General features: G+C 35.4%; 1 protein-coding gene across 3 annotated transcripts in view; it reads right to left on the reverse strand.

Moving 5' to 3' along the window:
- Positions 1-1,111: 1,111 nt before the first annotated feature.
- LOC117156414 (tachykinin-like peptides receptor 86C) overlaps positions 1,112-26,831 on the reverse strand; it is a 56,399-nt gene continuing 30,679 nt past the window's right edge. For 2 of the 3 annotated variants that reach the window (XM_033333394.2, XM_076618700.1), the window contains exons 3-9: positions 24,246-24,459; positions 19,884-20,018; positions 9,899-9,979; positions 7,288-7,438; positions 3,252-3,448; positions 1,715-1,818; positions 1,112-1,322 (exon numbers count right to left, since the gene is read on the reverse strand). In XM_033333394.2, coding sequence (XP_033189285.1) covers positions 1,204-1,322; positions 1,715-1,818; positions 3,252-3,448; positions 7,288-7,438; positions 9,899-9,979; positions 19,884-20,018; positions 24,246-24,459 — 1,001 coding nt within the window. In that variant the 3' untranslated portion in view covers positions 1,112-1,203. Of the gene's footprint in view, positions 1,323-1,714; positions 1,819-3,247; positions 3,449-7,287; positions 7,439-9,898; positions 9,980-19,883; positions 20,019-24,245; positions 24,460-26,831 lie in introns of those variants that run through there. The other variant, XM_076618701.1, reaches the window with a different exon arrangement.

Raw genomic sequence — 26,831 nt, forward strand, 5'->3', positions numbered from 1 at the left:
AATCCAAACAAATCCATTCTTTTGCCATCCAGAAAATTATATTGCCTTACGTATTACCTATTATCATTTTATACTCTCTTTTCCTTCTTTTCTTACTTCTTTCAACTTTCGCGCATCTAACGTCTACAATCTTTTTACATATTTTACAATTTTCTAACAAAACTAACCCATGTTTTGACAAATTTCCATGCTGAATCAACATCGCTATTACCTTTCATGCTCCACCTTTCATACACCCAAGTTAGCAACGCGTTTATTTTTATTTACGCATCTTTATTATACACGTCGTCTTTTCACCCTATATTTTTACGCTCTTATCATTACTTGTTTTACGCAAAACGTTTCACATTTCCAAACGATCTTTTCTGCGCTTCTTATTTACACATTTACAAGATACTTCTCCCTGTCTTTCCCTCGTTTCACACTTTTTCTCCCACGCTCGTACGCAACCAACCAGATAATACATTTTCTCATTATCAACGATTATACGCTCTTTTCCTTCTTCCTCTTGTTAATCCTCTTGCTGCTCGTTGTTATTCGTCACAGTTCATTTCTCCAGATGCATCGTCCATCCATGCTCGCAGGGCAATTTATACAAAGGAGAACAAGCCGATACGATAACCTATAACTAGATATGAGATAATTAGAATTACCGTTCGCGCTGTATTTGCCACAATGTGCGATCAACGTACCTTTGCGTTAAATTTCCAGTTACACAAAATATCGTACACAGCCCCGACCAACTCTGAAAAACTCTGCAACAGTGGAACGTGACCGTCAGACGGCCGAACCACCGTCATGAACTACGCACAGTTTGGATCGATCATTTTGTCCAATAAACTATTCGAATACTTTCGAATAAATTTAATACACGATATATATAATACTATATAACATATACTATATACATTAGGTGGTAATGACAAAATCTCCAATCACTTAGTTGCCAACCCAATATTACGTTATGTAGTATTACGTTATATAGTATTGCGTTATTTAGAATTACGTTATAATGTATTACGTTATATAGTATTACATTGTTTAGAATTACGTTATAATGTATTACGTTATATAGTATTAGATAGGTACAAGAACAAGGACGGAGTTATAATAAGTTAACATTTATTACGATACTTACAATCATCACAAGATTTTACTATTCACAAACAAAATTTGTTTATTATGTTATTCACATATTATTTATCAGACGGTAGTTGTGTTTTGTTTGTGATCGTTTATACATATAGATCGCATTCGTATATTTTGCATCTGTGTCTTTGCCATGTTATGCTTCCAACGTATCGAAGTGGATTTAAGACGACCTGAGAATAAATTAGTAAATTTATGTTTAATTAATCAAATTTATACTTGTAGTATTAAACGCAAATCTTATTGTTCGTTGTAAATTATCAACTAATAACTTCCTAAATACGCAAAATAAAAATGTAATGATGCATTAAATGACATGTTCGATAATAAAATAAATAGTTCGATAGTAAAAAATTTATCGCAACCTTGTAACAAATGCGCGAAAGTTTCCTAACAAAAGTCATAATCTAACGAATGCCAAAATCACGAGAATGAAAAGTTTGAAATATTGCATTTGAGATCGTATTTATTAGTTATCGATATTTAAAAATTAACCAAAATATCCCTCAGATATCTTAAGCAATCAACTATGTGTCAAATATAATATAATCCAATAATTGCTTACTTGAGTTATAAGTTATCACATCTGTTCGCTTTACAAAGTCATGCATTGGAGAATCGTCGCAGTTTGTACGTTTGCATATTATTAGTTGGAAATAGAGCCGAAACCTGTAAGAAAATCAAAAGACATCAATTTACAATCTACGTGATTCATATATACGTACGTAGTTGTTTTTCAAAAATTAATCAGTGAGTTCCGTCGAATATTTTACGCATTAAAAAGTTACCTATTAAGAATCGTAACAAGACACTAATACTCTAAAGATATAAACATGCTCACTGGACAATTACAAAATAAAATCAGGTTACAAAAATTCTCCGAATTTTTTAAGGATCAAGTTCGTAGCCAAAAATTGTGAAAAGAAATCACAAATATGTATGCCATTGTACAGAATACCCTTGATTTTTGTCATAAGTGTCAATTAAGTAGACCAAAAAAAGTGGAGCTTAAACTGTAAATTGCGTTTCTGGCTTCTGTAACTATCCTTGTAGTAGGAGTAGTGGCTTGATACTTTGCAAAAACATATTTGTACTATAAAGATGTATTTACTATAAAAAAGGATTCTATGCCAGCACTCCATTGGTTATTTGTTATTTGCGCAAATTCCAAATTTTTGTTGTTGTTTGCTTTATTTTCAAAATATTTTGTATAAGTACATCATATTATGATATCTTTGATTTTGTAAAAAGCTGCACAGATGTTACATGGATTAATGTCCAAGTTACTTTTAAGATGATCTCTAATTTCTATGGCATCTTCAGAGTTTACTTTATCATTCGAATGATAAATAGTCTGTCCAAGTTAATGAATATTCTGTGAATGTTCATTTGCGGAATCATATTTTGCGGTCTTCCTTATTCCATACCTATGAATTATACATGCGGTGGATCTATTAGGTGCAGTTCTCAAAAAAGTAAACTTTTACATTAATAATGCAAATCTAGGTAAATCTTTTCCTGCGCTGAAGTTTTTGCACATTTTTATGACGTTCTTTATTGGTAATTTTTACTGAATGGAATTTTATACATTGCTAGCGTCTATAACGTTCTTAAATACTCTGTTATAATTAATTATTATTAAAGAGTGGTGCATGCGTTATAAATTCTTTCGTAAACTCTGTGAATTAAGTCGATTCATGAACGATTTCTGTTATGCTTCCAAGTACATTCGATCTCCTGCATAGTGTCTATTCTAAAAGTTTTGCGCGAATACTATTGTTTTATAAAAATTATTTACTAAACTGATTTTTTATGGAGAATTGTTTGAAACTAGTCGGCGTACGAATACATTTCACATCAACTGTAGACGCATTTAATGTCTGCTGTAATATTCATCTTTTGACTTTTAATTACCTAATTCTCTCTCATCATCTCAAACAATGCATTTGGCGGTTTCAACAATGTTTCGATGGAATATCGATTTTCGATACTGTATAACACCATACTAACGAAACATTTTTACTTCCTCGCTTTCATCTTCTTTACCATCTTAAGAATGTACCTTTTTTAGGCACAAGATATTATCCAGATATAAAACTCACCTATTGTTCATCCAGTAGTATATGATAGGATTTACCATGGCATTTGACATGGCGAGCCAATAGAAACTTAAATAAACGTGTGGGATGTTGCTATTTTCCGCCAAATGCTTGTGGTGATAAAGGAAAAAAAAAAACCCTTGATAAGGTAGCCAACAGATGGCGAATATCACAACTACGATGATAAACATCTTCACAACCTGTAAGAAAATGTGGAAACTATATATTGTTTTGTCCATCGTTCGTTCGAAATTTATTAGATTTGCACATGTCGATTTATTGTTATAAATTGTATAAATTGTTTTAAAATAACGAAATATTCTATATGAAATTATTTATAAGTAGCAATATTCCAATGAAATATTCGATTACGAAAAATCAACCTGAACTGTGTAAATTGCTATCCAACTGTAAGTGTCGGCTAGTTTGTGTATTCTTATGTAATTTTATATCTTTATGGATGTAGCTGGAAAAAAGATGTGTTTTGTATAGAAACTTTTTCCCACCCACCAAATAATTATAATGAGCGATTTGTTTTAGATGTTTTATGTATTTTTGCATATCATGTGAATACTATGCATTCTTATATTTCCTGCAAATGCATAAATCTCTGCAGTATAGTAATAATTACAATTTTTGTGAAATCCTTAGTCTGTCTGAAATCTGTACTCGTACATACATGCATAGTACATTCTCAGGACATAATATGCATGAGATATTATAGATACATGTGCACATACATGGATACTGACATGCATCTTGATTGATGAAGGAGATAATAGAAGATATGATAAAAAAAACTATATAATTGGTTTCAATTAAAAAAAAAAAGATTCCTATATATATTATAAATACGTCTGGATGAGTTTCATGAGGCAAATAATATGCACTAAAAGACAAATTTGAAAAAAATGGTACTAGTTTTATTTCAACATAAGTCGTTCTGCCATGTCCGATAGTCTCAAGGTAATTTTCGGCACATTATTATTTTTCATTCTCACAGCCTAATTATCAATTCGCTAACTCGGCTAGTCTTTCTGTCGTATTATTAATTGTCTTAACTTACTTCTGAATTATGGTTCTATATTAAAGTTATTATTTGTTGGTTGAGAAAAAATTTTCTAATAGCTATATTACATCTTCGAAAAAACGCTCTCACAAAAATCATTTTCCATGTTAACAAATATTTCGTAGCTCTTTGATAACAAATTAAATATTAATCCGATGAAAACCTTTAACCACCTCTGGATTAATCGATCAAGATTAATCAAGATTAATCAAGATTAGAAAATGTAGACTTAACATTCTCAATGAATTATCACGAGGATCGATTAATATTTTTCAGTAGATTTCCTCTGAGCTAAACTTTTAAGTAGAAAGAGTTTGATCGGTTGTCCCAAGAAACATTTAATTAATTAGATTCTGCGTTCCTGTCATACTTTTTTTAGAACAAAAGTACGACGATAATTTGACCTGCATTATCTAAGTACCTTTAATGAATGAAATTCCATTCATTCTGAAGGTTCTTCAACTCAACGGTCAGTTGAAAAAAAATTAGTCCTCAGGAAACTCGATTAAAATGAAATTCTCACTCAAAAGAATTAATTGAGAAAACTCTACAATACGACCGTCGTTATTGAAAGCTAAAATGTTACTTCATTCTAGTCAAATCTAACATGAAATCATATGTCACCGTCAAAAACACGACGTTACTCGAAAATGAGATCGTATCATATATTTATATGAATTTCTTTTCTCGTATTTTACTGTGCTGAGTCAAATCCTGTTGTACTTCCCGCGTATCCTCACTCACGCGGTATAATTTAAAAAAGAAAGTGAACGTCGATCCTTTCTCCATACAGCCACAAAATATAATATTTACTCAAATTTACTATTTAATGAAAAATTACAATTTAATGGCGTGACCTGGTGCACAAGTGTTGTTTAAGGAATTGAAGTCCATCAAGTAAAGCGTAACGAGAATTTGGCTTATTGAGGTCTTGTAGTATAACTTGGCTCTTTTGCATTAGGTCTGCCTATAAGCCATAAACAATATAATCGTTGGTTTTCGTATACTCGATGAAAATAAACGATAGCATCTTGACGATCGATCAATTACTTAATACTATTTAATTACTAATTAATACAATTCAATTACTAATTAATAAACTTTTTTGTATCTTCCATAATTCGGCATCTTTCCCTATTAACTTTTCTATTCCAATTTCTTCAAACGCTGACAGTAACAATTCCGATTGTTTTCAACTTAACTCTCAGAGTAACTGCGATACTTCTGGGATGAGCCAATATAATTTTATCGTTAACCTCCCGATAATTCTACGACTTCTTTTACAACTCTTTTTTCAATTGCATAAAGAGCAGTTTTGCAAAGGTTTTCTTGAAATCAATGACACCTGGCGCGTACTGTTGGCTTTTGTTTGCTTCGTGTTATTCCCACGTTCTCGTCGCTCGCGAGGTGATTCCACGCTATCGGATATTTGTTATTCGAATGCAACGGACTCGCTCTTATTCAGCCCGGTATTATACCACTCGTTGCTGTAGAAACAGATTGTGACTTTTCTACAGCAATAATGGATTTCCACATACGACGATACATACATTTCGACTGTGTATAAGAAAGTCAGTTAAAGCAATCGTTGCACGTTAAACTCATCGCCATTCATACCGAGAACTAACTCTACGATACAAAGTTTCTCATGCATTTCTATTATCAGAATTTGACATATCTAGATTTTATGTTCCGATAAGCCTGTACTATTATAGTAGATAGGTCAGTGCCTACTGGGAAGTATGGTACGCGGTTTGGAAGCTTATGAGCAGAGTTCAACAAAAGTGCAGAGGACTCTACAAAATTTCAACGACGTCAATGATTTAGATAACATCGTCAGAAAAAAGTGCGCAGATGCAACATAATATTTTGCAAAAATTAAATGTTACGATGTTAAATGCGATGAAAAATGCTGTCGCCAATGCATCGATCGATCTACATGAATAATCTGCACGTTTACAGGTAACGATTGTTTGCAAAAGAAATCTACACGCATTCCAAACGTCTACAAACAAATTCACATACATGGTATATATATGTCGAGTTCTCATTAGGGTTAGGGGCGTGTAACGAATCTTCATTGTTGTCATACAATAGAGAAGATATTTACTCATACAAATATGATTGTTACTGAATTTGACAAGTAACCGTGGTGATTAGATACTCGACGTGCTAATGACAATGATCTTAGGTTCAATAACGAATCCACGGTCAACGGGATTGCAAATGCGCTTTCTTCCAAAGTCTAAGTCGGATTCTTTGTTAAAAACGTCAAGTATTTACTGATCGTAAAGACGGTGAGTAACTCGCTGATGAGATCGCACGTAAATGTGACTGATGAAACTCTGCTCTCCTTACGATCGCGTTCGTTTATATTATATTGATCGAGGGGGTACCGATAAATTTCTAATCGCCTTTGTTAGACGGTTCCACGTAACGGCGACGTTGTTTCTGCCCGGAGTTTGATTATTAATACAATATGTGTGTGTCCTACGATATTGATACTCCAAGGCAAAACCACACGTGCCTTGATTTGTCTTTGAACACGTGTGCCGCTACAACTATATTTTTAAGGAGAGCTATACGACTACTCCATACCTCTGCTAGGTAAAGACGTCCATCCCGTGACCGTGGCTACCTTTAGCGATCAGTCGTGTCACTTCGAGTCCAAGCCTACTGTCATAAATCTCGGCCAAACATAATAGGATTAAATCATAAACAACTACTTCCAAGTTTCGTTATTTAAGTACAGCTATAATAAAAAGTCTAAGCTAAAGTATTGGGGACCTTCCCAAACATTCCAAAAGAAAGGCTCCGATGTCCTTTCATCTCCGACATATATATATATTTATTTATTTATTTATTTATTACATATGCACGCTTTTTAAAAATACCCATACCCACTGTAATTATATTATAGTCCTATTTTTCTAATATTATCATCGATTATATATACTTTACAGTTCTTACCTTCCGTTTAGATTTTATTGATTTCTTTTGGTAATACGTTAGCTCTCCTATGGATTTTGAGCCCCAGAGTTTTCGGCCCATTAGAGTATAACATATTGCCATCAACGCCATAGGTACTAAATACGTTACGCTCAAAAATACGATGTTATAACTGTAACAAAATAAATACTTCATTGAAAATACTAAAATAATTTCATGATATTTAGATATATGAACTGTTTCACCCTATAATTAAGGGTTTAAGCTTATTTTTCACAACTACTACAGGTTACTTACAGGCAAATCTTTGAAATTAGTGATCGGATCGATATCAAATCAATACTATCGATAACAGCTCGCAAATTATGACGTGTGAATAGTATCTAAGGCGTAGGTATCAAAAATACACAAATAATAATTGTATCGATATGTAAGTACAAATAACATTGTGTCAAAGCGCGTTTTTCTTTGATAAGTCGCAAGATACGCAAAATTCGATAGACATGTAGACTTTTGCGGCTGATCGTATATATTCATCGTTTGTTACAATATTTACGGAATTTTTCGCGATCTTCGTGAAAAACTGAAAACGTGATATAAATCCAGCATTTTCTAAGAATTAATTAAAAGAGTCGCGTGGTGCAATACACGTAGTTATATAAAATCCAAACCCCGGGGAAATTCCATAACACTGACAGGAATCGTCCGAATATACTTTGCGATATTGCACAAGTTTTATTACTTCTCCACAATACTGCACAATGGAATGTGAATGCGAGTGAACGAAAAATGTTCGCATAGTAGCTTCTTTTTAGTAGTGGGTCAATTCAATGCTGTCATCGATCAATTATATCTGAACACTGCAGTCAGTTTTAACTTTAACGTTCAAGCGAGTCAAAATTATAAAGCCATCGAACGATCAGGAGAATAAAATGATTTTAACAACATGGTAATTCGAAACGTTTACTTATTCAAATTTGTTGCCTTAAATAGATAATAGGAAATAGATAATAAAAATAAATTAATGGAATGAAATTACGTGAGGTCGGTTAACGTGGAATTTATCCAAATTATATTATCTATTATATATTATACTTATGTTATATATTAACTATTTATCTGCGAAATCGACACTTTTACCTCGTTTAAAAATTGCTCTGCACAACTCTGTTACTAGTTATTATTGGTAGCAAATATGTAATACGTAGCACTTGTAGGAGAAATGAATGAATATGAAAAGCAAATAACTATCTCCTCTTTGGAGAAGATCGAGATAGGTGCGTGATAGATACGTCTATAACAATCGAAGCGTTCACACGACGATTCTCCAGCTGGGTTAATTTCCCACCGACAAATGTGAATTTTAATAAAAAAATCAAACGGTAAATCGCGTATCCACGAAGAAACATCGCGTGTTTACCCAAGTAAAGTAACGCATAATTATTTAAAGATAACATCTAACTAAATATGATGATATATTATTTAAATAATCACTTTCCAAATATTTTATTTAAATAAAGCCCAAGCTTGATGAATCGGTGGAGAAAGAATGAATAGGCAAATGTTTGAGCTACACTACTTATTGTTAGCTTAGATGACGTTATCCTTTGGTGTTAACTAGATGATGATATCCTCTTCGTCCAATTGAAGGGTCGTAGACTACAGCAGATAGCTTCCTTTGTATTCCTCTTTTCTTCCTTTCCTCATTCCTTTAGCCAAAGAGATATCCAATATTGCGTCTGACCGGCTCCTCTTCCAGCTTTAGCCAAACAGAAAGTCGATGATTGTTGAGCTGAGAAATCGGAAGATGCTCAGTTTGCAGCTTTTCTTAGTTCTTGGAGGCTTCCAGGTTAAACGTTTGTTAGGTACGCTGCCGATGATTTTAAACTATTTTTTGTTTTAGACTATATCAATATACGTTTGGCTGGGTTTACATTGGTCGACACATTATTATGATTAACATGATTTCAGTCTTTTTTGAATCGATGAAGGTGGTAGACTACACTGGCTATGGATTCACGCAAAGAAGATACCAAAGTGCTCTACCCTCCGTAAAACAAATGACTCGTGCTATTTCTCATAACGCACGTCGATGTATGTGTCACAAGAATCCATTAATTCTGTTTAAATGAATTGTTGTACTAAATCACAATCCATGAATATTGAAGAACCAGCTCGAAGAATCAAATTGTTTTCCGTACGTTCCCCGAATGAGTTCCATTGCAGCTATGCTACAATACAACCGGGAAAGCATGATAAATTCAATGGCTGACTGACAACGAGTCGCACTTCTTGAGTGGCGGAGGAAATCTTGCAAAATGAAGGAATATTATAATACAATTTTTCAGAACGTTATAACTTGAGTAACTGTCATGCTGCTTGGGACCTAAGAAAAGGCTACAATCAGTTACGCAAGCTTACGTATACTTGACTATTTAATCACTCGTCGAATTCATTGCATATTCAATAATAAATGATTACAGCCTCGTGAGATCTTACAAGTGCTGATTTATGAACGTTTGTAGTCACTGCTTGTACCGAAAAGTCTAAAGAATGGTGCTGCTATATCTATATATCTTAGAAACGTAATTTAATGCACAAGATTGTAATGATTAATACATACTACACTTACGAGTATTCCATTCTGCTGAACAAATAAGTTCCGTCTGGCCAAACCAGGTAACACGAAATCCTAGTCTTGCCATTCGAATACCTATAATTAAACAGTACATTTGACATTACAAAAAGATGACACTTTTATAATAACATTTATATATATATATATATATATATATATATATATATATATATATGTCGGGTTTACATTAGAATTAGGGTTAGGGGCGTGAAACGAATCTTCGTTTGGGTTACACGTTGTCGTTATGCAATAGAGAAGACATTGACTAGTGCAAATACGATTATTATAGAACCGGACAAGTAACCGTGGTAGTTAGGTACTCGAGAAACTAATGACAATGATCCTAGGTTCAATAACGAATCCGCGGTCGACGGGATGATAGATGAAAGATAGATGTACTCACAAAATCTAAGTCGGACGCGTAACGTTCACTGGTCGTAAAGGGCTACTCCTTTCATCAATGAGATCGCGAGCGAGAATGCCTTTCCCGTCCCGATGATGTCACAGAGGAAAACTATAATGGGGTGTGTCTAAGGATACGAGATCATCGGATTCGTCGAGAAAAGCCTTCGTTCAGAAAGTAAGGGAAATTGGCGTTGCTGCTAATTGGTCAATCTCCATATCGGTGGTTAGAAAAAGATGCTAGCCGCCCTCGAGGGAAAGTTGCTAGTGGGAGACGCCGCTCGTTGAAAAATAGGTCTCCCCTATTTTCCCGTAGTTGGGACAAAGACTGTTTGTCTGTTTGAAGGACTTTAGTTGACTAAATCTTAAGATTTATAACGGGCCCTCGAGCTAGCCGAACATGTACTGCGGAGACGCATCGACATCTGGCAATCATCTTACTCGAAGAATAGGGTCTGCGTGTGGCGAGCCACGGGACAGAAACCGTTGGAATGTTTACTGTCGCGTGTCGCCACGAATATTTCTTTTAAGGAGAGCTACAGAATTACTCCATACCTTTGTTAGACAAAGCGTTCATCCCGTGACCGCGGCTACGTTCGGCGACTGACTGTCGCCTCGAGCCCAAGCTCATTATCACAACTCTCGAACAATTACAATCGGATTGAATAACTACAATTGTTCAATTACAGCTATAGTAGGCTCTAGGTTACAATGTTGCGGGATTATCCAAAATTCCAAAGGCTCCGGTGTTCTTTCATCCCCGACATATGTTTTTGACAAACAATAGGAGGATACAGATGATACATCGCAGATCGTATATTAGATCTGCTTATTTATACAGATCCGTAAAATCAACATCCAGAATATCAAAACTTATCTTATGAAACTTCGAGCGAAGTCAATTAATGTCTCCCTTAGTTCACGAATTTGCTTATATAATTAATCACTAAGTAGAATAAGACAACAAAGATCGTGTATACATATACATTATACATATAATGCACACAATATTTGATCCTAACTAAAATTCAGATGCAAACAAGCACGAAATGAAATTAAATAAGTAACTACAATAGCATAAGTATATATCGATTCTTTCGTTATCACTTCTCTTTCTCTTTAAATCTCTTTATATAGACATTCTTCCCATTTCATTTCATCCATCCATTCATTCGTTCCTTCATTTGTCCAGTAACTCACTCCTTCATTCGTCTATTCATTCACTCCTTCATTCGACCATTTATTCATTCCTTCATTCATCCATTCTTTCATCTATTACCAATCTATTTTTTACTTGTACTTTATTTCCCTAATATGCGTTTACACTTTTTCACCCTTGTCTTCTGCTTTCACTTTGCTCTGAAGTAAATTTAAATTATCACGCTGATATTTTATTTTTATTGTCGAACTGGCTTTGTCCTTCTAACATTATTCTAACCAAAAAGAAGTTACGGCATCTGGAAGGTCGCCTTTAAGCAAGAGTATGAAAATGGATAGTGTTTATCCTTGTGTTTAAAAAACGTTTACGAGCGTTTGCACTTTTTACTATCTGTATGTCTAGTTTAACTCTTGTGTATGAGCATGTCTATGTTAATATTACATTGTGTCAAAGCTATTTTTCAGCGTTTTATCTGTATAGAATCCGTTGCGTTTGTTGCCTTACTCTTCCAATTACTTCTATGGAGGCAACTTCACGTACTAGAAGGAACATTAAATTTCTATACTCGGAATTTCATGAAGTATAAATCTGCTATATCTTTTGTAAACTGTGGGGCCTTTTAATGGCGTAGAATGGCATAGATTCCTTCTCTACGACTTGCATAAGCCTCTAAGCATCTATCGTTGGGTTTAACGATCAACTGAAATCGTCGCCTTAGCTGCCCTACATTCGTTTATGTAGTAATGATTGCTCAGTATCAGAGATTTAAGGCTATTAAGTAATAAACGAAATCTTTAATGCATATTTTGTATGTTTGTCTTATGTTCGCCTTTATTTTATCTTTGTTTATAAAAGTGCTCGATCTCAGGAATATTTCTCTTAATTTTTAAGTAGGTACCTATCAATAAGTATAATAAAAAAAACTTCGAACGTAGCTCTTTTATCTTTCCGGTTTATCTTATTCTTGTTTGTAGAAACGTTCTTTTATTATCGACTATTCTATATACAAAGTGAGCTACGGGAAATAGAATACTTAATATCTCCCTCGTTTGTCGTATAAAAGAATTTTGTAGAATAAAGTTCTACTGTTTGACTGAGCATATATAACAATTGAAGTTCTTTCTCAAATTATTAGTTTTCAGAATTGTTTGAAGCCGCCGATAGCGAAGCCGATATTAGTTTAAATGTTATCATATATTTTTAACTTGATAGATGTAATTCATCGACCTGTTATAATATGACTTAAATAATCTTGTACTCACACTAAGAAATTTAGGATCAACGAGAATATTATTTGGAGAAATTATTCTATTCGAACTAAATTAGACGTTTAAATGACGACTCTCGGTAATCATGCAAGTACTTAATAGCACTGTATATAGGATATTAAACTATTTCATCCATTTCTGATGACATAGATGTTCAACACTTAATTACATTCTTTCATGTTTTCATGCTACAGTGGTTGATTACTCGCGATAAATATCCTCCTCTAATATTATTTATATTATCTGCAGCAAGAAATGAAATTTTGTGGGAATTGCAGGCTGCTATCTCTCTTCAGCTTGTTGGCTTCTTAAATACAGTGACATTATTATTTAAACATAGTACTATCTCTGCATTTATATATATTCTGATTCTGATAATATTATATATATGATTCTTTATTTGTACAATAAGTAGTAATAATTTTTTAATTCGTTTATTGATTTTTCCTGATTGATTTAACTTATATCTCTCAGATCAAGCTTATTTCGAGGTCAAATATGATCTGATGTTAGATACTACGAAGTTGAAATATATGGATCACGTTAAAAGACATTCGTTGTCTTGAAACATTGTAAGAGAATATTTTTTTTTTTTTTTATTTATTTGTTGAAATTACAATCAATTCTCGCGTTGAGAATTTTCAGTAATTTTTCTGGCGTGGCGCAGTGACATGGCTGTTTATTTACAATAAGTTAATACTTATTATAGATAGGTATAATTTATAAGTATTATAAGTAAGTGCATATGCTTAATTTGGATAATTAAATGAATCTAACGTTTAGGTCTAGCGGGTAGTGCCTCTTCAGCCTGCGAATCTGGTCCGTCGTATCGAGTAGTCCAGTGATTAGGGGGTTTCGGTGTTTGTTGATTCTTTTGCTATATCTGTCGCTATATTTTGCTATTTCCTCTTTGACGGTGGGTATCTTGAGGTCGCGGTGTATTGTTTCATTGGTTACATACCAAGGTGCGTCAATTAGGGATCTTAGCGTTTTCGATTGAAAGCGTTGGAGTATTTCAATGTTGGAGTTACTTGCTGTTCCCCATAGTTGGATTCCGTAGGTCCAGACAGGTTTTATTACGGTCTTGTAGAGGGTAATTTTATTCTGTATGTTTAGTTTGGAGCGACGGCCCGTGAGCCAATAGAGTTTTTTTAGTTTGTCCTTTAGTTGCTTCGTTTTATCTGAGATGTGTGTCTTCCACGTTAGTCTCCTGTCCAGGGTCATGCCCAGGTATCGGACTGTGTCCCTGCTAGGAATTGTTGCATTGTTGATGGTGACCTGGGGGCAGGTTTGTTTTCGGAGCGTGAAGGTTACATGTGAGGATTTCTTTTCGTTGACTTTGAAGCCCCATTTGTGAAACCACTTTTCCATGGAGTCGAGACTTCGCTGGAGAGTGGATGAGGCTATTACCGGGTCTGCGTGGGTAGCTAATAGCGCTGTGTCGTCTGCAAATGTCGCTATTGTTATATCGTTTGATATGGGTAGGTCGGCAGTGTAGATGGAGTACAGTAGAGGTCCGAGGACACTACCTTGGGGTATGCCGGCTTCTATTGGGAATGTTGCGGAAGTGGCGTCTAGGCATTTGACCATGAATTGTCTATTGGTTAGGTAAGATTTTAGGATGGAGTAGTAAGGGTGAGGTAGGATCTTTTTAATCTTGTATAGTAGCCCTTCATGCCATACTTTGTCGAATGCCTGTTGGATGTCGAGGAAAACCGCTGAGCAATATTTTTTCTTTTCGAGTGTTTGGCTGATCGTATGAGATAAGCGGTGGATTTGCTCTACTGTAGAATGATGTTTTCGGAAACCGAATTGGTGATCTGGGAGTGTTTTCAAGTTCTCTAGGATTGGAAGGAGTCGGTTCGTGAGCATCTTCTCGAATAGTTTGGACAGGGTAGGTAAAAGACTGATTGGGCGATAGGAGCAGGTTTCGTATATCGGTTTACCGGGTTTAGGGATGAGGGTAATCAATGAGATTTTCCAGGCCTTAGGATAGTGTTCCAGGCGAAGGATAGCATTAAAAATCCATGTGATGAGTGCTATCCCTTTTGTGGGAAGTTCCTTGATTGCTTTATTGCTTATTAGGTCGTGTCCTGCTGCTTTCTTGGGGTTTAGGCGACTGATTGTTTCTATAGTCTCTGCAGAGGAGAAGGGTTCGATAGGAGGGGACATTTGGAAGGGGGTGTGCAGGTATTCAGTAACGTCCGCGGCGGCTTTAGGGGAATGGGGTTTGAATACTTTTGACAAGTGTTTAGCAAACAGGTCGGCTTTTTCTGTAGGGCTTCGCGCCCATCCACCTTGCGGACGGCGGATAGGTGGGATTATTTGTGGGGGGCGTGTGAGTTTCCTGGAGGCCTTCCATAGTGAGTAGTTGGCGTCGGCTGTGGGGGATAAGCTGGCGAGGTATTTATGGAAGCAGTCGTTTTTATAGTTTTTTAAGGTTCTGGAAAGCTTTCTAGTTGCGTTGTTAAGTTTGCGTTTGTCCTCCGGTGTTCTATGGGTCTGCCATACTCTTCTTAGTCTACGTTTTTCTGCTATTTTTTTTAGTATGTATTGGGGATATTCTTGTTTGCTGTTAGATGGCTTTGTCGGTGTGGAGAGGCGGATTGCGTTTATTATGCTCGTGTTTAAGTATTCCGTGGCTGCTTCGATATCTTCCTTTGTTTTTAGTGGGGTGAAGGCTGAGGTTGAGTGTGTAAAGACTTCTCTGAAGAGCTGCCAGTTGGTGTGTTGGTTGTGAATGGAGCCATTAGGTGTATTCTCGATGATTGTTGAACTGACTGTTGCTATCACGGGAGAATGATCAGAGGAGAGATCAGCCAAGGAGTTGATCTGGACGTGTCTTGATGGGATATTTTTAGTTATGAAGAAGTCGAGAAGGTCGGGTATTTTGTTGGTGTCAGTGGGCCAGTATGTGGGTTCGTATGTGGTGAGGTAGTTGAGGTTGTTGTTTATTATGCTGTTTAAGAGGTTTTTGCCTCTTGCTGTAACCAGTCTGCTGCCTCATTAGGTGTGCTTGGCGTTATAGTCTCCTCCAACTATGAATCTATTGCCCAGGGTGTCCAGGAAGTTATCAAAGTCTTCTTTGGCGATGGAGTGTCTGGGAGGGCAGTATACTGCTGAGGTGGTGATTGAGCCATGACAGTCTTCTATTGCTACGTTTGTTGCTTGGAGGTAGTCTTTCTGGAATGATGGAAGTTCGTAGTGCTTAATACTTACTTTGATTATTATTCCGGTGCCACCGTGGGCCTTTCCGCTGGGGTGTTGGGTATGGTAGAATTTGTAACCATTTATTTTCAGGTAGCTCTTGTCGGTGAAGTGGGTTTCCGATACGAGCATTACGTCGATTTGCTGGTGTTTTAAGAAGAGTTCTAGTTCAAGTTTGTGTTGCGCTAGACCGTTGGCGTTCCAGAGTGCTATGCGCCTTGGTTTTATTTTGAGTCGGGGCGTGCTAATTTTTCCACGATGAGTGTTAGTAGCGATAGCAAGTGATTTATTTGCTCTGATTGTTTCTCTATTAGCTTTTCAAGCCTTGAGGGGTTGTCTGTGTTAGGTGGGTTGGGGACACTGTTTTGGGGAAGGTTCCTTTGGCTGTTCGGGTTATTTTGGATGCCTTGTACTGCTTGGGCATAGGAGGTTGAGGTGGAGATGAATTTGGTAGGACTGGGTGCTTAGTTGGTTGAGGGGGTTGGGGTAGTCGTGAATTTCGGCGGGCTGGGTGTTTGGTTGGATACCTCTTTTGCTCTGAGCTTAGGGTACCTGTTCGTGTATAGTGTTTTATATGCTGGGCAGCCTTTGTAGTTGGCGGGGTGGTCCCCTTGGCAGTGGATGCATTTCGCTGGAGTTTCCGGTGATTTGGAGCACTGGTCAGTGGAGTGAGTGCCTGCGCATTTAACGCAGCGGAAAGTATGGTTGCAGTATTTCTGCGTATGACCGTACCTTTGGCACCTTTTGCATTGCACTATTTCTTTTTTCACGAGCGGTGGTTCGATCTTTACTATCGCGTTCATTAGGCGACTGATGTTGTAGATTTCCTTATTGTTCGGCTTTTGTTTAATGTCTAGGAAGAATAAGGATAACGGGTCTTTCGAGACTCTATGCCTTATATTACTTACGTTGATGACTTCGTGGCCGAGTTTTGAGAGTTCGTATTTGAGTTCGTCTATGTCTGCTGAGTGGTGTATGTTTCGTAGGACCACCCGGAAAGGCCTTTCCTGTTTGAGTTGGTAGGTGTGGAAGTTGGCGTTCAGGGTCCTGAGTGTCTTGGTGAGTTTTCTGTAAGCTTCTGGGTTCGTCGGCAGTATTTTTACTTTGTTGTTACTTATCTTAAGGTTATATTCCTCCTTGCAGATATCTCTCTCTAGGGACTTGATCATTGTCTGTATGTCGATGACGTCGTCCACAAATATTGGTGGGGGAGGGGGGATTCTCTGTGAGTGTTGGTTTGGTGGCGGTTCTACGATTTCCATGGCGTCGTTTGAGGATTCCAATACGGCGAATCTGTTGTGTGTGTTTATTTGCGTTGTTGTTTCTATTTTCCTTTTCTTTGTAGTGTTAGCGTCGTTAGTGCGGAGAGTTCTGCTACACTTCTGCCACGGGGGGAGGGGGGTAGCACGAGGTAGCTGCGAGTCTGCTCCGGAGAGCCTGGTCGCGGTTGCTGGGCCATCATCGAGCTAGTTAATTCGGAGTGAACAACTAGTCGTGAGGCTGTGAGGCTAGTATTCGGGTTGGGGTTAGGTGCGTGGGATTTTCTTCTCCCTAAAGGGTAAGGGACACTTAGCTGTGTTCTCTTTCGACGGTTGGGCGACACGTGTTGTTTTCGGACTACGCTGGGCACTAGAGACACGTCTGCACGCTTCGGCACTCCACAGCGAACTGTAAGAGAATATGACTTGAAGAAAAGTTTCTTCTATCATGTACTTCTTGTATATCCTTAACCGACTACCCAAACGTCTCTTGTCCTCGGAATGATGGAACAGTGGGAAGGAGAAAAAATATTGAACGTCTTCGAGACATTTTCTACAAAGTGTCATGTGCTTAGCCACGTGTAGATAATTGCTTTCTCAGCGACACGCGAAGGCATCGGGAATATAAACCAACCGCAACACTTCGATGCTTAAACTTTAAAAATCCTCGAGTGATCCTAATAGTATCATACTTATCTATTATTTTGCGTTACTGTACAGTTTACTGTTTTCTACGAGAAACGTCATAATTATTGTCCGGCATAATACGTCTGTGCACAACTTTCAGTCCAATTTCAAAGGATCATGTTGCCAGCACATTTCATAGAAAATCCTACTTTACTTAAAACATAATTTATTATGGGACCTTATTGTCCAACACTCTCTTTAGTTCCAATACCGCGCTCTGCGTTATAAAAGACTTCAGAATTCAACACTTGTGTTTCTTATATCGTTCCGAAATATATATCGTGTCTTAATTGGATATTGCACAACGACATAGAAAAGGACACCAGGAAAGGTGTCAGAAAAGGATAACAAGTCGATGGTACAATAATACGGAGAAGCTTCATTGGGATAAGAAGCACGGATGGTGGTCTTGTTCTGGTCTGAAGTGTCATGTGTTAAACACTGTCTCTTGAAATAGATACGGAGGGTCTGTGTCAAAAACTTTGGTAATATAGCGTTGTCCGAAAAGTTTCTTTCGTTTTATAAGGAAATAATAGACGCAAAATGTTGTTTATTTTATATTAGTTTATTGAATTATACACGAACACAATAATAGAGATATAACGAAATCGATCATACCTAATTCAATAAAATAATATAGAACAGAAATTGTTGTTCATCTATTATCACCGTATGAAACGAAAGAAACTTTTCGGACAACCTAATAGTATGCCCGTGGTAACTCTAGACTCAGGACAGTCCTTTATCGCTTAACGAATCCTTTTATATTATTATCTTCCGAGGAACGAAGGCTAAGTTCGTTTCTTGGAACAAAACTGTTATATTTCTCTTCGGTTCTCATCTGATAGTGTTTCTGAAGACGAATTCATTAACCTTTTACCATATATATACGATATATGTACGATCGATTTCAATTAGTTTCTGAAATATCGAGCTTACATATATTTAACGATTTTTTAGAAAGGAACTTGGTTGGAATAGGAAGCACAGATGTTGGTTTTGTTCTTGCCTGAAGTACTGTGTGTTACACACTGCCTCTTGAAACAGATACAAGGGGTCTTTGTTAGGAACTTTGGAGATTTTAGCGTGGTTTAAATTGGATCGGCTTAGCCTCGGTGGATCTGTGGCTTCAGGCTCTCGAGATTTTCTGTATTTTCGAATGCAGCGTTCGATTTATACCCGATTGGCTTCATTAGGCCTGGGTGGCCTTTGTTGCAATGTTTACGAAATATTTTAAAAACACAAGGGAGAACAAGAAAGGTTTTAATTAGGCTGGTCGGTTACGTACGTAACAACGTACTTTACTCTAAAGAGCTTTTTATACACAGACGATGAGAAACAAAATGTGTTATGTTCGTATTATGTTATATAGTGAAATGCATTCACAGATGTGTGAAAGTAAATGACATCGACATAAAAGAACAAATATGAAAGCAAAACATTGTATTAGGTGTAAAGTGTTAAATTGAATGTGAAAAAGAGTAGGAATTTAAATTGATGGTATAGTGTCAATTAAGAAAATCTTTACAATTTGCTACAATCTTTTTACTGAGAGAAAATAAAGTAAAAAAAAAACTTCAAATGTTTTGTCAGCAACTGTTCTCTCTATCTCTCTTTCATTTATTTATTTGCTGTATTTATTTCAGTAATCAAGTATTGCCACAAATTCATTTGTTTTTTATCTCCCTTAAGATAATTTACAATTTGTTTATGAAAACATTTGATATATTGATATAACGGGTTGGAATAATGGTTGGAATAACGAGTGGGGCATATTGCCAGTAGCCCATGCCGTAGAGTTAAATACATGAATTCATTAATAACGGTCTTGCTGCGAATATTTCAGCATATATATATAATAAATAAAATATATTGATGCATCATTTCAAAGATCTTACAACGACAAGTTCGTTGATTTATTTTTTAATCATTTCTATTTTACTAATTGCGTAATTAATTATCTAAATGAATATATATAAATAATTTAAAAATACTACCTTCTAGACTCTGTTGTTGAATATAACAAACATGGTACAGCCAAAGTTGAAGAGATGACCCATATTAGAAAAACAATCATTATCGTCTTTTTCCGAGACATATGATGTTTCAGAGGTCTCATAATGGCCATATATCTGCAACAGACAATCACAGGATTTATAAACTTTGCTATTATTCATAACCATCGCTTATCATTAACGGAGATCTGTCGTTTTCATGTGTCACTTTTATGTGTCAGTTTTATGTTGTACTAGTAGTCGCTAGTAGTAATTATACATATGTACATATAATGGCTAGCTTGGTTGTTATATTATTCGGATTGATTATAAAAAAATTTGTGTTTGATAGCTTTCGAACGTGCTGGAAAGAAAATACAGAAAATAATTTTATCCAAAGATAATTACACCACGGAATTAATTTGTTTATTGATTATTATTTTTAAGCAAATCTTAATTTTTGCTAAGAAACCTTTTAAACGGTCGACTTAAAAACTGACAGTATAATATAGCGAATACTTCGACGAATATCCCAGAATTTTTTCAAATTTTTTGAAAGACTAGAACAGTGAAAAAATTAAATGTAGATATAAACGATTTTATTCACAGAAACACAGAAAAAAAAACATCTTCATCAGACAAAGAAATATCCTTTTTATTGGCAAACAATCTGAAACGCTTCAATAACTCATACAATTATTGATATTTCGAAATTAAAAAATTGTTTCCATTTTCTCGCAAATATCTATGATATGTTTCCTATAAATTTGTAATTCTATTGTGGTGGTCCTTTTATATTTATCAGCGACTTAAATACTTTTTCAAACCTGATTTCCATTATCTTCACATCCAAGCTATAAATTTATTTGTTAGCTAACCTTACCCTTTCTGTATTTACAAACAAGATATTCATATGATGCATCATTATCATTTGTAGATGTACAAAAACAGTCTGTCCTACTTTTTACCGACATTTAATTATAGATAATGAAAAATCGACACGATATGTCTCGCGTATAGTATCGTGTGAACGTTTTGTCACAGGATATCTCGTCCGCGAATATGAAATGCCCGCGAATATGAAAATGCTTCAGCTTGCTCTTTCAAGTATAACAACATAATACATCATGGCTAAGAAACGTATTTGAATGGAACACTTCCGGAAAGCTTTTTATTCAGCATTATACGAAATATTTTGAAATTTCATTAACTTTGTAGCGAGACACGACTATCGTGATTACATTTTGAATTTGAAAATGTACATAGAAATTAGAAGATATTTATTGGAAGCATATGCTTCGCGAACGTCATCAAAATATTTGAATAATCAATTATTCGCCACATTAAAAAGCCACAATATTTAATAAGATCATCTTTAGTTCTAATTGTACGTTTAAGACTACTATTCATGCTGTATACTAATTTTTCATTAACTGCTTGTAACTTTTATATACATATTCGGATTGGTTTCAAATTATACTATCATAATCGCGGCGTGTCTCATTACGGTGCTAACGAAATTTCAAAATGTTTCGTACAATGCACGTAATATATTCATAAAAAAATTTGATCGCGAGCTACTTACCACTTACTGCTTCGTGAATAGTGCCAGATACTACTTTTACATTGAGGTGACACTGATAGAGAAAGTAGGTCAAAATCTATCTTTTCATCTTAAGCTGCATAACTAAAGTCGTATACAAGTACGCGTAAACAATGGGACGACGAAACAAAGTTAGTTAGTGGAAATCAATTACATACTGTCTGCGCGGGCGAAGAGACAAATCCTTTAAAAGACAGAAAATGGAGACCGAAGTAAAACGAAAAGAACTAGCTGACGTAACAGAGGAGAGCTAGAACACAGAAAATTCAGAGAAAGCAAAAAGTGAAAGCAAACTGATTCTTAAAAGCCTGGTTAATAAGGCCTAACTAAAATCAAGTTAGCAGTTGTCAGTTAAGTGGCCAAGTGGAAGTGAAAGGAAGGAAGAACAGGAAACGTAGAAGGTGAAAGAAGCTACAAGAGGATAGGGTAGTATCGGTTAAGGGTCGCGTAAAGCCATGTGAAAAATATCGAGAGATTGGAGAAGAAAAGTAGAAAGGCCGGTTAGGAAATCGAAGAATGACGAGGATGTGGTTGGATGGCTTGGCTATCAGAATACCTATAATTAAATTCAATCATCTCACTTACTTGTGAACACTAACGAATTTGACGATTGCATCGTCCCCCTTTAAACTATATTGCATCGTAGTGCATACCTATTGCCGTATATTGCTTTGTGTTTCTTTTCGATCCGAATTTTATCTATCTATTGCTCACTTATTTTCTCAGTCTTTCTATTTCTCTAATCCATTTTATTTCCATCCCGTCCCCTCAACTCTCTAATGTACTTGCTAATGCGCTTGCTTTGCCTATTCTCTATCGATTTTTCCATAGGTATATAATAAATGTCTCAAACACCCCTCTGTTTCTTCGCATAAGTTACATAGTATATCATTTTCCAATGCCTCCTTCTTTCATCCGAAGTGCCATGTGGTCCTTGCCGGAATATGTATCTTCCATATACATTATCGGATCGATTCCAGGTTTTACTCTATATATTAATTTCCAGAATTTACATCATAGCTATGTCTCATTAGCATAATGAAATTTCAGCAGATCTGTATAATATACGTGATATTTTGGTAAAAAGATCTGTTGTACCTTCATCCAACATATATAAGATACGTATAAATATACGTTGATAAAAGTCGGCCACTTCTTTTCAGTAGCGAAGAGTAAGTTATTCTCGCCAAACTTACAATTGAATATATTAATTATACTTTCATCTTACAGCTAAAAACGAGTCAACCAAGTGCAATCACTGTAACTGCATTCTGTTTGTAGATCATCTTAATTGTAGCAATATGTCTAAATCATAAAAAACATTGAAAAAATCTTCCTTATTTTCTGAAAGATATTAATTTGTATCGTTATAAATGTAAGTGCGCTCTTGAAACTTTTTCACGAAGAATCGCCAACACACACAAACAATCTGAGATAGAAAGACGCGTGCAATCAATAATTCCAGATTCTGAAATGTCGATAGCTACGTGCCAGCACGGGTAATAATTGTTTCTTCGATTCAGCCGGCATCCGTAGAGATAAATTTAAAACTTGTCCGAGCTAAAATAGTTAGAGATTGTAAGACAATTGTTAGTATTGTACAGGATGTCCCTTTCTAATCCCTGTACACCCTAATTGCTTCAAAATATAATTTTAATTATCGCCCTAAATTTTGTTCCATAGCTAAGTATGCAGTATTTGTAGCATAGCAATGTATTGACCAAATAGAAAAAAATAAGAATTATACGTTTGATTTCGAAACGAATGTTAACACGGTGTGGCTTTTTCTCAGAAAGGAGAACATAAAAAGCAATGAATAACGGGTAATTTATAATCTTGAATAATAATTAACATTACAAAAGTACTTGTTTCAGTTAAATATTGAAACTTGTCAAATACATTGTTTTTCTCATCTTGATCCAGGACATGTAAGTATATCCCATAACGGAAGAGGAAGAGAGGGTAGGCACGTTTTCTCCTCTTTGGAAATGAAATTGCGTCTGCCCCCTCCTTTCATTTCCTATTATTTTCGTTGACAGGGTTATAAAATCTTTCTGGTACATTAACAGCTTCTAAAACAATTTCTAACATATTTCAATTTTAATCATTCTGCAGAGGTGGAACCGCTACGCTAAGAAAATAATTAAAATTTGAGAGGAGAATGCAAATGGCACGTAATCAAATCTTTGCATCTGACAGAGAGACTATTGTTCGATTTACGTAAATTGCTCTCATAATTTATTTCTGGACACGTTTATAATTCACACATAAAATCATTGTCTTCGTAATACTATTTAAATTATATGCAGATTAATCATTGTGATCAAATATACATACATATGCATTTATATGCAAGTTGAAAAGTTTGGACGACGTTAGGATTTCAAAAGGAATTATGACTTCTTTAAATTTGTTCAACTTCACGGGGTACAGCTGGAAATTCAAGACTACTCTCAAATTTCGAGCAAAACTAACTTGGGGTACAAGTAATCCTTATGTAAAATCTGGAATCGATCGACCACATAATTATCGAGAAATTGTTAATAATAGTCGATATTTTAATGTAATGACATACGAATCTCTCAGAAGCCAAACTGGCCAATTCCACTTTTTACTAATTCCTTAATTTCATTACATAGGCGTACGATTAATATTTAATTCTCAAGAAACAAATGGCGTATCTGCATAAGTTCATTCATAGGAAGAATGTCACAAATAATAATAAATTCAACTACTGAATAACTTTGTCGATCGAAACTTACCTATCGAAGGAAATGGTGACAAGAGTGAGGACACTTGAAGAGACCGTGACATGCGCTACAAAGTTGTTGATAGTGCAGTATGCCACGCCAAATGGCCAGTCAGAATTCAGTAGAAAAATGAAGTTGAAAACACAGTTAAGTAATGACATCATCAGGTCAGCCACGGAAAGGTTAACTAAAAAATAGTTGGTGACCGTGCGCATCCGTTGATGTGCTGAAAACATATAAACCTGTGATTAATTAAAATCCTATGGAAACTAACATTTTATCGTTATTATAAAATTTAATCAAAGAATTCACTGAAATTGTTGAATATACATATCTGTAAAACACGGGCATCAAGTGAATAGTTGAGATATACTTTCATATAAGTGACATGTCATCACATCATTTCGTACAGACATACTCAACGCGGATTTTGTCTAACAATCTTTTGGTAATTTTTTTACGTACAGATATTTTGATTTGACTGTTTTTAGAGGATGTCATTCTTCGTATGACCTTTGTCTGATTGTCTGTAATGTGTCTGACTCATGTTACTAGATTTCTTTGGATGATTAAAACAATATAAATATCATAGAGTAACAGATTTTCAACAATGTGAATGATACGGATAACATTGTCAGAAAAAAACGCGTAAATATGATATTTTGTAAAAATATAAAAATTACGTATATGTTTCAAACACTACTTGATTACAAAGAGGTTTTGATCACGTAAGGCAGAAAATAACTCTCACTCGGAATTCAGATGAAGTATTTCCATATAAGTAAACTCATTGCTGGTATATTTCTACGTATGCAGGATAATCCTTTATTTCGCACATAAACATGACATATGTATCGCAATACGTGTATGATGGATACTGATTGTATATTGTTGCCGATGGAAGCGGTCAGGCGACGATTCTCGTGAGATACAGCGTCGCCATACATACTGATTTTTAGTATCCTCGTACGCCAGCTACCGGCGACATTTTGTGCATCCATTCGGATTATGACGAAGCATAGAAACAAGCATGAGAAAAACTTCAGAATGTTGAAATTTAATTACTGCGAATTATGAGCACAGAAAGGTACTTCAATATACAATAAAGAAGAAATACGTTGATTTATTTAGTCCTTTATTAAAACCATCAGATATATTATACTAACATTATTTGTGCCTTTGAAATTATTTACAGGCTTGTCTTTAATTTCATTAAATTTTATTGATATTGCTATATACAGGGTGTTCCCAATTTTAATGTCAAACTTCTGGAACGTGTAAGGAAACCGATAAATTAAAAAAAAATATGTTCTTTAGATAATTGCACGTTTTTGCTTCATTTTGAAGAAAATCCCTACAAACAATCAAAAAGGTTCTCATTTTTTTCACGTACTTATTTACACTCATTTATTCTGAGAGATCGAGCCGTAGGTGCAGAACAACAAATATTACCAGACCAATGTACAGCTACGATTTAACTGATCAATGTAAACGTGTTCTCTGTCAAAAATTCAAGGTTCTCAACATTATCGTACGTAAAACGGATCAATACGTATTGTCAATACGATATTGTAAATATCATCGAACATTAACAGGACGGGTTGACGTCAAGAGAAATATTGTCAATATTTCGAATATTCACGGAAACTTGATAAAAAATACTTCTGTTTCACAGATACATACGGATTCGGATATAAACAAATTCACCACAGTTACAAAAGTGAGCAAATTTTATTTAGATGATTGAATTGAAACAATGAAGAAGAAAGCAATGCAAAATTGAAATTCCACATAAAGCGAGACAATATTGTAGTATCGTGGACAAATAGCCTAAGAAATATCGGGTGAACCATAAACAATGTCGCGAGAAAACCTAAGTGCTGACAGGACCATCAATGTATCGTGGGTCCTTCAGCCGAATGGTTACGCGGAAAAAAGGCCTACGTGATAGGGCTATGAGAAAAGACAAAGGGATGCTTAAGGGACAAAGACGAATTAACAGTCCGTCGTTAGTTGAGAAGTCTGTGAGAAAGTGTGGTCCACGTGAAAGAGAGCGTTGGAACCGTGGTTACGAGAGTTGTAAATTAACTATTTAATTGTCTTAGTTATAGCACATTACTGTATTTAGTTCGCGTTAAATAATCACCGTTCCCTATTTAATCCATTTTAAATAAATAATACATCCTACAACATTGTATCGACAATATATATACACTATATCGATCGTCTGAGAATCTCTTACTTACGAGAATGTTGAGAAATTCGAAATATCGATAGTCTGAACGCACTTTTAGATTTAATGCTTGCATCGCTGCAGAAGGCCAGCATTTTAAACAGTATCTTCATTAAACAGATAGCAATATGAATAAATAAAATGAATATAGATCGTAGTTATAATAATAGTATAATAATTTGAACAATAATTGGTGGAGCGCGGACACAAGCTCAAAAAGATTCAATTTTTTTCAGAGAAAACTTTCATCGAGTAATATTTAATAAAACATTAGGATTAGTGCAGCAGGTTAGTATGCGCTGTGGTGGCTGTATTAAAGCGAAAGTCAGAACATGTTAGCAAAAAAAATCCATGGACGAGGTGGA

This window comes from Bombus vancouverensis, chromosome 5 (genome assembly GCF_051014615.1).
Source record: "Bombus vancouverensis nearcticus chromosome 5, iyBomVanc1_principal, whole genome shotgun sequence".
NCBI classification, from domain to species: Eukaryota; Metazoa; Arthropoda; class Insecta; order Hymenoptera; family Apidae; genus Bombus; species Bombus vancouverensis.